The sequence below is a fragment of the Schistocerca gregaria genome, chromosome 2, assembly GCF_023897955.1.
Source record: "Schistocerca gregaria isolate iqSchGreg1 chromosome 2, iqSchGreg1.2, whole genome shotgun sequence".
NCBI classification, from domain to species: domain Eukaryota; kingdom Metazoa; phylum Arthropoda; class Insecta; order Orthoptera; family Acrididae; genus Schistocerca; species Schistocerca gregaria.
In genome coordinates this window covers 807,253,409-807,269,359 of record NC_064921.1, presented here as the reverse complement: position 1 = coordinate 807,269,359, position 15,951 = coordinate 807,253,409, and the positions used below count along the sequence as shown (strand labels likewise).

Sequence of the window (15,951 nt, the reverse complement as noted above, 5' to 3'; positions counted from 1 at the left end):
CCTGTTGTCATATCCTGGTATGTTTATTTCTTGGTTAAAATAAATCATATGCATTTTAAGTTTATTCCCTTCAAACCCAGAGTATACCCACATTATGTTCCAGTACGTTGACAGAATTTGTAGAGTTTGTCATAAAATTGATCAGAATTGGTTAGGGTCTAAGAATGGTGTAGCCCTGGAATATTATATTTCTGGAAGTATTAGCGGAGTACACATTAAAGCTTGCATGCAATAACTTACGAATACCAGGTCGTAGAATATAAAATTTAATTCTTCTACTTCTATCAAAAAGTTTACAAACTGAGGGCAAAGTTGATGATTTTTTTTCTCAAAAATGCCAAAAACTATTATATTTTCCTCGCTTTTACAAAAAACAGTCATCTGTAAACTCTCTTAAACCATTTCCATTCAAAAGATCGTCTTCTAAGCCACCTAAAAACTATATTTGGTTTTGTAATGTGAGCACACAATGCCCTAGAAAAGAATGAAAAGTTGGGGGTGCATTGAAAGTGAGCCCATAGTCTGCTGGTACTCAAATGAAATGTGACATATTTTATTATGCTGTACTACTGTTTAGTATTGTCTGTGGAAGATAATATCAAAAGTCCTAATACCAGGAAATGAGCTTGAGGCAGAAACATTGCAAGTAAGTAGTCTTTTTTTTTCCAGACATCTCTACAGCAGTCAGCTCCACAAAATTCTTTTTATAAAAAATGAAATTGAATAAGAAATCCAATAAAAAGAGCCATTTTCTCTTTTTTTGTGGCTTTAATAATTTGAGTTAATCACATTTTTCAATGTGATTTTTGGGTTCTGTGCTATCAAAATTTCCCCCCAAACAATCGCATTAATGATATTCTACGACAGATTAATGAAACCTGTAAAATTTCAACCTTGAGGTAAACGTTAGCATAGGATCCAAGAAGAGACGTCTTCTTGCTTCATCCTCTGACACTTACAGAAATGTATCATTTGCTTGGGATCCTGTGGTAAAGATTCTCGCCTATGGCTGGTGCTCCACAGCTATATAAAGTGGCCCCTATGGCAATGAGGATGCTGGTTTTCTCACTTTAAAAGGTTCCACCAGTAGTTAAGCTGCCATGGATCATGTACCAACACAATTGCACAATTTTTCATGTGTACACTAACGTGTTCCACATTAACCACAAACTATGCTAACACAAAGTATGCTGTATGATAAACCAGAATTAAATTAGCACATCAGTAGCACTACAGAATAAAAAGACATACTAATAATTCTCTGTAACATGGGTCCATTCCAAAAAAGTCAAGAAGACTGCAGTGAACTTTACCAAAATTTACACAATGAGACAGTGTAAAAGCTGCATGCTGTTTGTATGATGTGTGCTGCGGCTGTTATTGAACAATTTTACTACCATGATCACTGCCTTGGTAATGCAGTTTGATTCTGTAGTTATAACGGAAAAAAGTCAGTCATATGTCACAATGTGTCATCTATATTAAGTTTTTAGAGTATTGGGACTTTATCTCACTTCCTAGTCATCAAAACTGCTGATATTGCCTTCCTCAAAAAGTATTAAATAACTGTGGAACATAGTAAAAGATGTTGTTGTGGTCTTCAGTCCTGAGACTGGTTTGATGCAGCTCTCCATGCTACTCTATCCTGTGCAAGCTTCACCATCTCCCTGTACCTACTGCAACCTACGTCCTTCTGAATCTGCGTAGTGTATTCATCTCTTGGTCACCCTCTGCGATTTTTACCCTCCACGCGGCCCTCCAATACTAAATTGGTGATCCCTTGATGCCTCAGAACATGTCCTACCAACCGATCCCTTCTTCTAGTAAAGTTGTACCACAAACTCCTCTTCTCCCCAATTCTATTCAATACCTCCTCATTAGTTATGTGATCTACCCGTCTGACCTTCAGCATTCTTCTGTAGCACCACATTTCAAAAGCTTATATTCTCTTCTTGTCCAAACTATTTATCGTCCATGTTTCACTTCCATACATGGCTACACTCCATACAAATACTTTCGGAAACGACTTCCTGACATTTAAATCTATACTCGATATTAACAAATTTTTCTTCAGCAGAAATGCTTTGCATGCCATTGCCAGTCTACATTTGATATCCTCTCAACTTCGACCGTCATCAGTTATTTTGCTCCCCAAAGAGCAAAACTCCTTTACTACTTTAAGTGTGTCATTTCCTAATCTAATTCCCTCAGCATCACCCGACACTTCATTCGACTACATTCCATTATCCTCGTTTTGCTTTTGTTGCATGTTCATCTTATACCCTCCTTACAAGACACTGTCCATTCCATTCAACTGCTCTTCCAAGTCCTTTGCTGTCTCTTAACAGAATTACAATGTCATCGGCGAACCTACTCCAAATTTTTCTTTTGTTTCCTTCACTGCTTGCTCAATATACAGATTGAATAACATCGGGGAGAGGTTACAACCCTGTCTCACTCCCTTCCCAACCACTGCTTCCCTTCCATGTCCCTCGACTCTTATAACTGCCATCTGGTTTCAGTATAAATTGTAAATAGCCTTTCGCTCTGTGTATTTTACCCCTGCCACCTTTAGAATTTGAAAGAGAGTATTCCAATCAACATTGTCAAATGCTTTCTCTAAGTCTACAAATGCTAGGTATGTAAGTTTGCCTTTCCTTAATCTAGCTTCTAGGATAAGTCGTAGTGTCAGTATTGCCTCACGTGTTCCAGTATTTCTGCGGAATCCAAACTGATCTTCCCCGAGGTCGGCTTCTACCAGTTTTTCCATTCGTCTGTAAAGAACCATGGACCTTGCCATTGGTGGGGAGGCTTGCATGGCTCAGCGACACAGATAGCCGTACCGTAGGTGCAACCACAATGGAGGGGTATTTGTTGAGAGGCCCCTAAAGAGGGGCAGCAGCCTTTTCAGTAGTTGCAGGGGCAACAGTCTGGATGATTGACTGATCTGGCCTTGTAACGCTAACCAAAACTGTCTTGCTGTGCTGGTACTGCGAACAGCTGAAAGCAAGGGGAAAATATGGCCGTAATTTTTCCCGAGGGCATGCAGCTTTACCGTATGGTTAAATGATGATGGCATCCTCTTGGGTAAAACATCCCGGAGGTAAAATAGTCCCCCATTTGGATCTCCAGCCGGGAACTACTCAAGAGGATGTTGTTATCAGGAGAAAGAAAACTGGCATTCTACGGATCAGAGTGTGGAATGTCAGATCCCTTAATCGGGCAGGTAGGTTAGAAAATTTAAAAAGGGAAATGGATAGATTAAAGTTAGATATAGTGGAAATTAGTGAAGTTCGGTAGCAGGAGGAACAAGACTTCTGGTCAGGTGAATACAGGGTTATAAATGCAAAATCAAATAGGGGTAATGCAGGAGTAGGTTTAATAATGAATAAGAAAATAGGAATGCGGGTAAGCTACTACAAACAGCATAGTGAACGCATTATTGGGGCCAAGATAGATACGAAGTCCACGCCTACCACAGTAGTACAAGTTTATATGCCTACTAGCTCAGCAAATGGCGAAGAAATTGAAGAAACATATGATGAAATAAAAGAAATTATTCAGACAGTGAAGCCATGGGTGACTGGAATTCAAGCGTAGGAAAAGGGAGAGAAGGAAACATAGTAGGTGAATTTGGATTGGGGGTAAGAAACGAAAGAGGAAGCCGCCTGGTAGAATTTTGCAGAGAGACAACCTAATCATAGCTAACACTTGGTTTTAGAATCATAAAAGAAGGTTGTATACATGGAAGAATTCTGGAGATACTGACAGGTTTCAGATAGATTACATTATGGTATTAGGAAGCAGGTTTTAAATTGTAAGACATTTCCAGGGGCAGATGTGGACTCTGACCACAATCTATTGGCTATGAACTGTAGATTAAAGCTGAAGACACTGCAGAAGGTGGGATTTTAGGAGATGGGACCTGGATAAACTGACTAAACCAGAGGTTGTACAGAGTTTCAGGGAGAGCATAAGGGAACAATTTACAGTAATGGGGGAAAGAAATACAGTTGAAGAATGGGTAGCTTTGAGGGCTGAAGTAGTGAAGGCAGCAGAGGATCAAGTAGGTAAAAAGACGAGGACTAGTAGAAATCCTTGGGTAACAGAAGAAATATTGAATTTAATTTATGAAAGGAGAAAATTAAAAAAAATGCAGTAAATGAAGCAGGCAAAAAGGAATACAAACGTCTCAAAAATGAGATCGACAGGAAGTGCAAAATGACTAAGCAGGGATGGCTAGAGGACAAATGTAAGGATGTAGAGGCTTATCTCACTAGGGTTAAGATAGATACTGCCTACAGGAAAATTAAAGAGACCTTTGTTGAAAAGAGAACCACTTGTATGAATATCAAGAGCTCAGATGGAAACTCAGTTCTAAACAAAGAAGGGAAGGCAGGAAGGTGGAAGGAGTATATAGAGGGCCCATACAAGGGCGATGTACTTGAGGACAATATTATGGAAATGGAAGAGGATGTAGATGAAGATGAAATGGGAGATACGATACTGCGTGTAGATTTTGACAGAGCACTGAAAGACCTGAGTTAAAACAAAGCTCCAGGAGTATAATAATTCCAATCCCAAAGAAAGCAGGTGTTGACAGATGGTAAAATTACCGAACTATCAGTTTAATAAGTTATGGCTGCAAAATGATAATGTGAATTCTTTACAGACATTAGTATGTGGCCTAAATTTTAACGTGATACATTTACCCCTCCTCGAGAAAAAGGTGTCTTGACAGACAGACATTAGGACAACAAATGACAAAAGAAAAAAAATTGTGTAATATAATTACAAGTTCACAATTTTTGGACCTTTTTCCTTTACACGTGTTGTTAATCCTTGCTTCTTGCCAAATTTCATGATTCTAGGCCAACGGTAAGTACCCTATAGGTTTTGGTCAGTGAGTTTTCGAGTATCAAAGTATGTGACATGAATGGCCTGTTTCCCACTATTACTTCTGGAAATATAAAAAGCTAAACTTCACTTTTTTTTCCGAGTGTTTCTTTCTTTGGATGCTTTGGTTCAAGTTATTCATATGGAAATCGCTCAGGAACTCACAAGTTACCACCATCACTGAAAGACCTACAAGGTGATGCCTTCCAGAAGCAGCTGCACAAATTATTAGCTGATAAGTGTATCTATGATGTAAAGGAATTGGAATGTAGTAGAGAGTGAGATTAGATTAGATTAGATGGAATTGGAATGTATGTAGAGAGTAACTATGATGTTAAGGAATTGGAATGTATGTAGAGAGTAACTATGATGTTAAGGAATTATAATGTAGAGAACAACTCTTTATCCTCTTGTAATGTAATCTAAATGTACATAGTTTCCCAATTTTAGATTCACTATCAAATGTAATGTCAAAACTGTCTATTTCAACAAATGTTGGCTAATGACAAGTAATAATAAATAAATAAATAAAGATTATTGTTATTATTATTATTATTATTATTTCACTTCAGAGAGTGTAAAAAGTTGACTTAGAAGCTTAAGTTGTGTGCACCACCAAGGGACTGTAGACTGTAGTATATAACATAAATTTCAACTTGATATGTTCACCTTCTACTGAGAAAAAGTTATATTGACAGACAGACAGGCAGGCAGGCAGGCAGGCAGGCAGGCAGTTGGACATTGTGTTGCAATTACAAATTCACAATTTTCAGATTTTTTTCCGTTATATATACTGTTAGTCCCTGCTTCTCGCCAAATTTCCCTGCAGGTATTGACGAACATGTTTTGAGTATCAGGATATATGACATAAACAGTCATATCTTTTGATGACATTGACTTAGAAGCTCCAGTGTTTGACATTGTGAAGGAACAGTGGACCTTAGTATGTGACATAAATTTCGACTTAATATGCCTACCCTTTCTTGAGGAAAAGGATTTTTAGTAGCCTGTAAAAAGGAAATGTTTTGAAAAGTTAAAGAATATAGAGGTAGTGGTCTATTGTCCATGATTACAGTTTATGAAATTGGGTTGTTATTTCCCCCAAAAAACATAATGTTAAAAGAAGTTTACTGGCATAGTAAAACTGTGTGGCTCAAACTCACTAAATGCCTTGCATCAAAAAATATTGTTGACAGATTTAAAAGAGAAACCTGCATGCCTTTACAAAAAATGACAATATTCATTTCTATGAAAGGAATGAAGGACAAAAAAGACGCAACGGAGACTGCTGCAGCATTTGTACACAAAGCCAATGCCGCAATCGCAGGTGAAAGGTATAGCGGAAAACAGATCGGTCAAGATGTGGATGTGAAATAGCACGTGGATGAACTTTATCGAATCTAGGAGATATGCACATCTATGTTGTGGTGAAATGTGTGCATTCTTATACTGTCCAACTACTGTATCATCTGCTGGATTTCCTGGAGGAAACATGTACATTTGTTTTCAAGAAAAAAAGGAGAATTCTGACCAAGCATGAGACAGATAATAAAATAGGAAACACCTAGTTGTTGATTCTAGCAATTCTAGTAAACGTACACGGAACCAGCTACAGTTTCAAATTTCACTTTTTTTTATTTACCCAATGACTAGTTTCAGGCTGGAACCCATTTTCAAATCATCGTGCCAGATTCTCAAAATGGTATTTCCAAAAATAAACAACCATGTGAAAAATATATACATATTATGAAGTGCAAATGAGCAGTTGCAGAGCATACAGATTTGAAAATGGGTCCTGGCTCAAAACTAATCATTGAGCAAATAAAACAAGTGAAATTTGCAACTGTGGCACGTTTTTCGTTGTACTGGTTAACAGAAGTTGCTGACCTGCAATTATTCCATCTACTGGAAATTTGTTAAATTTCTGTATAGGATAGTTTACTGCCTGATGTAAAGATAACATGTTCGGTTGAAACAAGCATAGCAAAAAGACTGTTACACACAAAGATTTTGGCCAAAGCTTTCTTCGAGGGACTCTCTCTCTCTCTCTCTCTCTCTCTCTCTCTCTCTCTCTCTCTCCCCCCCCCCCTCCCCCTCCCTCTCCCTCTCCATGCACATGACCGCTATCTCTGGCCACTCTTACTGGAATAGAGTGGCTGGAAGTAGCAGTCATGTGTGCGTGAGGTGTGCCTGCTTGTGTGAATGTGTGTGCATTTTCCTTTCTTTTCTGAAGAAGGCTTTGGCCAAAAGCTTAGTATGTAACAGTCGTTTCATTGTGCATGTCTGCAACTCATCATGTCAGTTTTACAGTGAGTGGCTGTGTATCCTTTTCATAATTGCTGATATTCCAACCTGGGCTTCGCATTCCTTAACTTCTGTATAGGTTATGCATGCCTATATAAGGTTGAGAATGGATTTTTATATGCTTTAACAGGCTGCTGATACGCATCAAACAGGGAACTGAAAATTCTTGGATAATAAGAACTAAAGTACAAGAAAACCTTATTAGTAACTGCTGCATGTTATCAGAGTATTTGAACTCTGGGACATAAATAGGTTGGGATGTAAATACCACTTATGTTTGTAGTAAACATGTCTCAGTGTGGCCATTATAATCTAAGGTAACAAAAGTCATGGCATACCTCCTGATATCAAGTTGGACTTTCCTTTGGCCAGCACAGTGCAGAACCTTGACATGGTGTGGACTCAACAAGTCGTTGGAAGTCCCCTGCAGAAATATTGAACCATGCTGCCTCTATAGCTGTCCATAATTACGAAAGTGTTTCCGGTGCAGGATTGTGTGCATGAACGGACCTCTTGATTATGTCCCATGAATCTAAATCTACATCTACATCTGTGCTATCCAAATCACCGTGAGGTGCATGGCAGAGGGTACATCCTATTATACCAGTTTTTAGTGTTTCTTCACATTCCATGCACATATGGAGTGCGGGGAGAATGATTGATTGAATGCCTCTGTGCATGCTGTTGTTCGATCTGGGTGGCCAAATCATTCACTCAAATTGTCCATAATCATCTTCAAACCAATTGTGAACAATTGTAATGCGGTGACATATTTAGAAACATTTATTTCATGAATGGCTGCACATGACCTCCAAGTAGCCAAACATAACCATTTCCAGCAAATGATCAGTTCAGTTTGACAAGAGTACCCAGTCCAATCCATGTGAACAAAGCCCACACCATTATGAAGCCACCTCTAGCTTGTACAGTGCCTTGTTGGCAACTTAGGTCCATGGCTTCATGGGGTATCTGCCACACTTGAACTCTACCATCAGCTGTTACCAACTGAAAGTGGTACTCTTCTTACCAGACCACGGTTTTCTGGTCGTCTAGTGTCCAACTGATGTGGCATGGGCCCAAGAGAGGCGCTGCAGCCAATTTTGTACTGTTAGCAAAGGCACTTGCATCGGTCATCTTTTACCATAGCCCATTAACACCAAATTTCACTGCAGTATCCTATCAGATACATTTTTTGTATGTCCCTCATTGATTTCTGCAGTTATTTCACGCATTGTTGCCTGTTGTTAGCTCTGACAACTCTACACAAATGCTGAGACTGTCAGTTGTTAAAGGAAGGCCATCAGCCACTGCACTGTCCATGGTAAGAGGGAATGCCTGAAATTTGGTATTCACAGCACACTCTTGACACTGTGGATCTTGGAATATAGACTTCCCTAATGATTTCTGAAATGGAATGCCCCATGCATCTTGCTCTAACTACCATTCCACATTCAAAGTCTGTTAATTCCCATTGTGCAGTCAATCATGACGGAAACCTTTTGATATATATCACTTGAGTACAAATGACAGATCCACCAGTGCACCAGTACCTCTTGTACGTGATACTACCATCATCTGTATATGTGCATATCACTATCCCATCACATTTGTTACCTCAGTGTGCAGACAGCTTATGACATTCTGTGTAAAGTTACATAAATACTTTGCTTCAAGGGTTAGATAATAATATTAAGGATGAGGAAAGTTGGCTTTCCATTTCTACATCTACATCTACATCTACATGACTACTCTGCAATTCACATTTAAGTGCTTGGCAGAGGGTTCATCGAACCACAATCATACTATCTCTCTACTATTCCACTCCCGAACAGCGAGCGGGAAAAACGAACACCTAAACCTTTCTGTTCGAGCTCTGATTTCTTTTATTTTATTTTGATGATCATTCCTACCTATGTAGGTTGGGCTCAACAAAATATTTTCGCATTCGGAAGAGAAAGTTGGTGACTGAAATTTCGTAAAAAGGTCTCGACGCGACAAAAAACGTCTATGCTGTAATGTTTTCCATCCCAACTCGTGTATCATATCTGCCACACTCTCTCCCCTATAACGCGATAATACAAAACGAGCTGCCCTTTTTTGCACCCTTTCGATGTCCTCCGTCAATCCCACCTGGTAAGGATCCCACACCGCGCAGCAATATTCTAACAGAGGACGAACGAGTGTAGTGTTAGCTGTCTCTTTAGTGGACTTGTTGCATCTTCTAAGTGTCCTGCCAATGAAACGCAACCTTTGGCTCGCCTTCCCGACAATATTATCTATGTGGTCCTTCCAACTGAAGTTGTTCGTAATTTTAACACCCAGGAACTTAGTTGAATTGACAGCCTTGAGAATTATACTATTTATCGAGTAATCGAATTCCAACGGATTTCTTTTGGAACTCATGTGGATCATCTCACACTTTTCGTTATTTAGCGTCAACTGCCACCTGACACACCATACAGCAATCTTTTCTAAATCGCTTTGCAGCTGATACTGGTCTTCGGATGACCTTACTAGACGGTAAATTACAGCATCATCTGCGAACAGTCTAAGAGAACTGCTCAGATTGTCACCCAGGTCATTTATATAGATCAGGAACAGTAGAGGTCCCAGGACGCTTCCCTGGGGAACACCTGATATCACTTCAGTTTTACTCGACGATTTGCCGTCTATTACTACGAACTGCAACCTTCCTGATAGGAAATCACGAATCCAGTCGCACAACTGAGACGATACCCCATAGCTCCGCAGCTTGATTAGAAGTCGCTTGTGAGGAACGGTGTCAAAAGCTTTCCGGAAATCTAGAAATATGGAATCAACTTGAGATCCCCTGTCGATAGCGGCCATTACTTCATGCGAATAAAGAGCTAGCTGCGTTGCACAAGAGCGATGTTTTCTGAAGCCATGCTGATTACGTGTCAATAGATCATTCCATTCGAGGTGATTCATAATGTTTGAATACAGTATATGCTCCAAAACCCTACTGCAAACCGACGTCAATGATATAGGTCTGTAGTTAAATGGATTACTCCTACTACCCTTCTTGAAGACTGGTGCGACCTGCGCAATTTTCCAATCTGTAGGTACAGATCTATCGGTGAGCGAGCGGTTGTATATGAGTGCTAAGTAGGGAGCTATAGTATCAGCGTAATCTGAAAGGAACCTAATCGGTATACAATCTGGACCTGAAGACTTGCCCGTATCAAGCGATTTGAGTTGCTTCGCAACCCCTAAGGTATCTACTTCTAAGAAACTCATGCTAGCAGATGTTAGTGTTTCAAATTCTGGAATATTCCATTCGTCTTCCCTGGTGAAGGAATTTCGGAAAACTGCGTTCAATAACTCCGCTTTAGCCGCACAGTCGTCAATAACAGTACCATCGGCACTGTGCAGCGAAGGTATTGACTGCGTCTTGCCGCTTGTGTACTTTACATACGACCAGAATTTCTTCGGATTTTCTACCAAATTTCGAGACAAATGTTTCGTTGTGGAACCTATTAAAGGCATCTCGCATCGAAGTACGTGCCAAATTTTGCACGTCTGTAAATTTTAGCCCAACTTCGGGATTTCGCGTTCTTCTGAACTTCGCATGCTTTTTCCGTTGCCTCTGCAACAGCGTTCGGACCTTTTTTGTGTACCACGGGGGATCCGTTCCATCTCTTACCAATTTATGAGGTATGAATATCTCAATTGCTGTTGCTACTATATCTTTGAATTTGAGCCACATCTCGTCTACATTCGCATAGTCAGTTCGGAAGGAATGGAAATTGTCTTTTAGGAAGGCTTCTAGTGGCACTTTATCCGCTTTTTTAAATAAAATTATTTTGCGTTTGTTTCTGATGGGTTTGGAAGAAATGGTATTGAGCCTAGCTACAATGACCTTGTGATCACTAATCCCTGTATCAGTCATGATGCTCTCTATCAGCTCTGGATTGTTTGTGGCCAAGAGGTCAAGTGTGTTTTCGCAACCATTTACAATTCGCGTGGGTTCGTGGACTAACTGCTCGAAATAATTTTCGGAAAGGTTAGTTAGGTTTAATTAGTTCTAAGTTCTATGGGACTGATGACCTCAGATGTTAAGTCCCATAGTGCTCACAGCCATTTTGAACCTTGGAATACGTCGGAAGCTGCCTTCGATTCTGACGAATCAGTTTCCCATTGTGGCAGTTCTGGACCGCGTTTGTAGTCTTCAGAACGGCAGGAGCGGAGCTGTCTGAGTAAATAATGATCGCAGTCCAAACGTGAAAAAATGAGTGTATTTTCATACACTGAAAATCCAAAGAAACTGGTACATCTGCCTAATATCTTGTAAGGCCCACACGAGCACGCAGAAGTGCCGCAGTACGACGAGGGACGGACGCGACTAATGACTGAAATAGTGCTGGAGGGAATTGATACCATGAGTCCTGCAGGGCTGTCCATAAATCCGTAAGAGTACGAAGGGGTGGAGATCTCTTCTGAACAGATCGTTGCAAGGCATCCCAGATATGCTCAATAAGATTTATGTTTGGGGAGTTTGGTGGCCAGCGGAACTGTCTAAACTGAGAAGAGTGTTTCTGGAGCCATTCTGTAGCAGTTCTGGACATGTAGGGTGTCGAATGGTTCTGCTGGAATTGCCCAAGTCCATCGGAATGCACAATGGACATGAATGGATGCAGGTGATAAGACAGAATGCTTACGTACGTATCGCCTGTCACAGTCGTATCTAGACATATCAACAGCGTTCGGACCTTTTTTGTGTACCATCCGTTCCATCTCTTACCAATTTATGAGGTATGAATATCTCAATTGCTGTTGCTACTATATCTTTGAATTTGAGCCACATCTCGTCTACATTCGCATAGTCAGTTCGGAAGGAATGGAAATTGTCTTTTAGGAAGGCTTCTAGTGGCACTTTATCTGCTTTTTTAAATAAAATTATTTTGCGTTTGTTTCTGATGGATTTGGAAGAAATGGTATTGAGCCTAGCTACAATGACCTTGTGATCACTAATCCCTGTATCAGTCATGATGCTCTCTATCAGCTCTGGATTGTTTGTGGCCAAGAGGTCAAGTGTGTTTTCGCAACCATTTACAATTCGCGTGGGTTCGTGGACTAACTGCTCGAAATAATTTTCGGAGAATGCATTTAGGACAATCTCGGAAGACGTTTTCTGCCTACCACCAGTTTTGAACAAGTATTTTTGCCAACATACCGAGGGCAGGTTGAAGTCCCCACCAACTATAACCGTATGAGTGGGGTATTTATTTGTTACGAGACTCAAACTTTCTCTGAACTGTTCCGCAACTGTATCATCGGAGTCTGGGGGTCGGTAGAAGGAGCCAATTATTAACTTAATTCGGCTGTTAAGTATAACCTCCACCCATACCAATTCGCACGGAGTATCTACTTCGACTTCACCACAAGATAAACCACTACTGACAGACACAAACACTCCACCACCAATTCTGCCTAATCTATCTTTCCTGAACACCATCTGAGACTTCGTAAAAATTTCTGCAGAACTTATTTCAGGCTTTAGCCAGCTTTCTGTACCTATAACGATATCAGCTTCTGTGCTTTCTATTAGCGCTTGAAGCTCAGGGACTTTTCCAGCGCAACTACAACAATTTACAACTATAATTCCGACTGTTCCTTGATCCAAGCACGTCCTGTAATTGCCAAGCACCCTTTGACATTGCAGCCCATCCCGCACTTTCCCGAGGCCTTCTAACCTAAAAAACCGCCCAGTCCACGCCACACAGCCTCCGCTACCCGTGTAGCCGCCAGCTGAGTGTAGTGAACTCCTGACCTATTCAGCAGAACCCAAAACCCCACCACCCTATGGCGCAAGTCAAGGAATCTGCAGCCAATACGGTCGCAAAACCGTCTGAGCCTCTGATTCCCCTAAACTAGCTGCTTTTCTCCTAGCATTCACGTACAAGTATGAAGTTACATATTGGTGTTTCCCATCATTATCAGTTTGATTGGATTAGTATTAGTCACAATTTGTTGTTAGTAGTGTGCAGTGATGCCTTTGCATGTTAGTGTATAGCTTGACTCGTTCCACATTCCTGGAGGCTATCCTTCGTGATAGGATTTATGGAACATGAAGTTTGAATGATTGAATAAATTAATGAACGCTTCATGAACTACATTTATTTTTTCCTTCCTGTTCCATTCACAAATTGTGCATGAAAGAAATGACTGTTGGTAAGTCCCTGTATGAATTAACAGTTTAGATTTTACTGAAATGGTTATTTTGTAAGATGTGTGAGAGAGAAGATAAGATATTACATGACTTTTATTGAAATATGCATTTTTTAAATTCTAACAGTAAACTTCTCCGTGGTGTATAATGTTTCTAGTGTGCCATCTTCCCTGGAATTTGATGAACACCAGCAAGGCACACTCACGCTTACTGAATCGACTCATGGTTAAACATACTTCCCTTCTTTGGGCTTTCTGCACAAGTCTACATTCTTATTGTCTCAAACTGACAAAAAGTCTCCTTATTCGGTGAATCTCATTTCGTTAGGATTCTTCCAATGACTCTCAGTTTGGTTGTTGATATTTTATGGCCATGATTGTGCCCAGTAATTGATCAGCACTGTAACTTCATTGATATCCATAGCTTGTCATTTTATCTATTTGTTGTTAACTTCAGCTATTTCTGTCTGATTTCTCTCTTGACCAGAGATTCAGGAAGGCATCCACACATAATCCATTAAAAAGCATTTGCCATGTTCTCTTCTTTCACCACTGTTTTCTGAGAAGGGACCTCTTGTTTTAAATAGTGTATTTTGCACTGAATTAATCATCATGGAGCTGCTGTGAAGCATTATGCCAATAAGTAGACATTACATTTACTGTCACGCAGTTTAACATCTTGTTTCTGTACTAGTCTTTCCTGAGTTTTATGTTGATTTTTGAAAGATGAAAATATTTACTAAATTACATTGTTTTTTGTTTTGAGGTCATTCTGTTGAGAAGTATTATCTACCACATTCGGTACAGATGAGAACAGTGGTACAACGATGGTCTCCTCTCAAACAGGAAAATTTGAAAAACTTTTTGCTAGATATAAAACAGCAGATAAATGCTTTCCATCATCGGCAGAACCAGGTGCTGGAACTCAAGGTAATATAATTAGTGAAGTGAAAAGTATCTAGTAATTAATGTTGAGTAACACTTATCAGCAGTGTTTTATTTTAGTTTTAAAAAATTATTATTTTTAAAAAATATTGTTTATGTAAAATAGGATTGGCAGAAACACATGTGTACCAAATACACACACTCAGTTACATCATAATATGTAAAATGAATGTATAGGAATCTAATTGCTTGAAATTGTGTGTGTAATAATATGTTTTAACAGATTTTTATAACCTTGAATTTTAGCAAGTGTGCAGTAGTAGCAAACAACAAATAAATGTTAAGCTATGTTTTTATGCACTATAAAAATTGCACATATCCTGACAATGGTTTCCGGCAACATTGTGATCACATGAACTGCTGCCACATGTACAACAACATTAGCAGCCACTGTTGCATAGCAATGTTTGTGACAATACATTTCCGGGCCAAAGTGGGGCTACACTACTATATACACAAAATGGACAAATGTGAGCTAGTGAAAGTGACTGTGTCTCTTCTGCATTTACATCACACAGCGATTAAAGTAATAAACGACAACAGAAATTGGTCTTTGTGGATGCATTGTTTTTTTAATTAAGCTGAATGCTTCATAAAATTTAACTCATGAATTGGTGCTTTTCCAGAATTTTGCCAGAATGTTGATATGGTTTTGAATGTCTCAAACAACTCGTCCAAGAATTGTTAAAACTGACACAATTATGAGAGAGTTTATATCAGTTACAAACTGATGGACAATCGCCCTTTTGGTTTTAGATTTTGGTTATTCATATGGTCAAGAGGAATGTTCAGTACTAGTCATTGGCTTTCATCAGTGACTTAATGTTAATGGCTGCTGTGACGTCATGTTTTGGTGAGTGTTTTCACAGTTTGGTTGTTCGTTGGCGAAGCCAACAAATGTGACACTTGTAACTTGTTTCCCTTGTCTCTGGTCAAAGCCAATGACTAGTATCAAATATTCCTCTTTATCTAATTCGTATAGAAGTGTAATGTTCCTCTTTAAAGTGCACTATTCGTCAGTAATCCTCTAGATTCCAAAAATTTGCATTGTTTTGGCAGAACAAGAGTTTTGTTCAGGTAAGTTTGAAATAAGTTGATGAATTTTATTTTTCTTCACCAGTACACACCACTGTTTACACTTAAATTCCTGGTTCAGACACATTTTCAGATAATATGAAACTTGTGGCATGTGGATGAAGTGTCAGTTGCAGTTCCACTTTTCCTATGCATCTTTTCGACGTCACATTTGCCATAGGCTTGAAGACTTCGGAATTTTTTGTCTGCTTCATCAAGTGAAATCCCAAGTTCATCGGGAACGGTGTGCCAAGTGTCATTTTTCAGATTGCTGTCTTTGTATACAATGCTTTTGATGTCCCATAGTTCTGATTGTAGATGAATGACATTTTTGAAATTCGTAGATTTCTCATTTGTCCACTTCTCCATTGCTTACACATTAAACTTGCTCACAGTGTGCAGTTAACAAGATAGGTGGCTATATGTACACCTGAAAACTAGTGAACAAAAGTGAAACGATGTTGTTTTCACTCAGACATGATTGCAGTGCTATCTGGGAGAGAAGTAGAAAACAAAGATGAGAGAAGTATGTACAGCAAGGAC

At 39.5% G+C, this 15,951-nt stretch overlaps 1 protein-coding gene across 4 annotated transcripts in view; it reads left to right on the top strand.

The window, feature by feature from the left end:
* LOC126335100 (uncharacterized) overlaps positions 1–15,951 on the top strand; it is a 157,556-nt gene that overhangs the window by 73,346 nt on the left and 68,259 nt on the right. For all 4 annotated transcript variants that reach the window (XM_049998035.1, XM_049998037.1, XM_049998036.1 and 1 more), the window contains one exon: positions 14,156–14,319. In XM_049998035.1, coding sequence (XP_049853992.1) covers positions 14,156–14,319 — 164 coding nt within the window. The remainder of the gene's footprint in view (positions 1–14,155; positions 14,320–15,951) is intronic.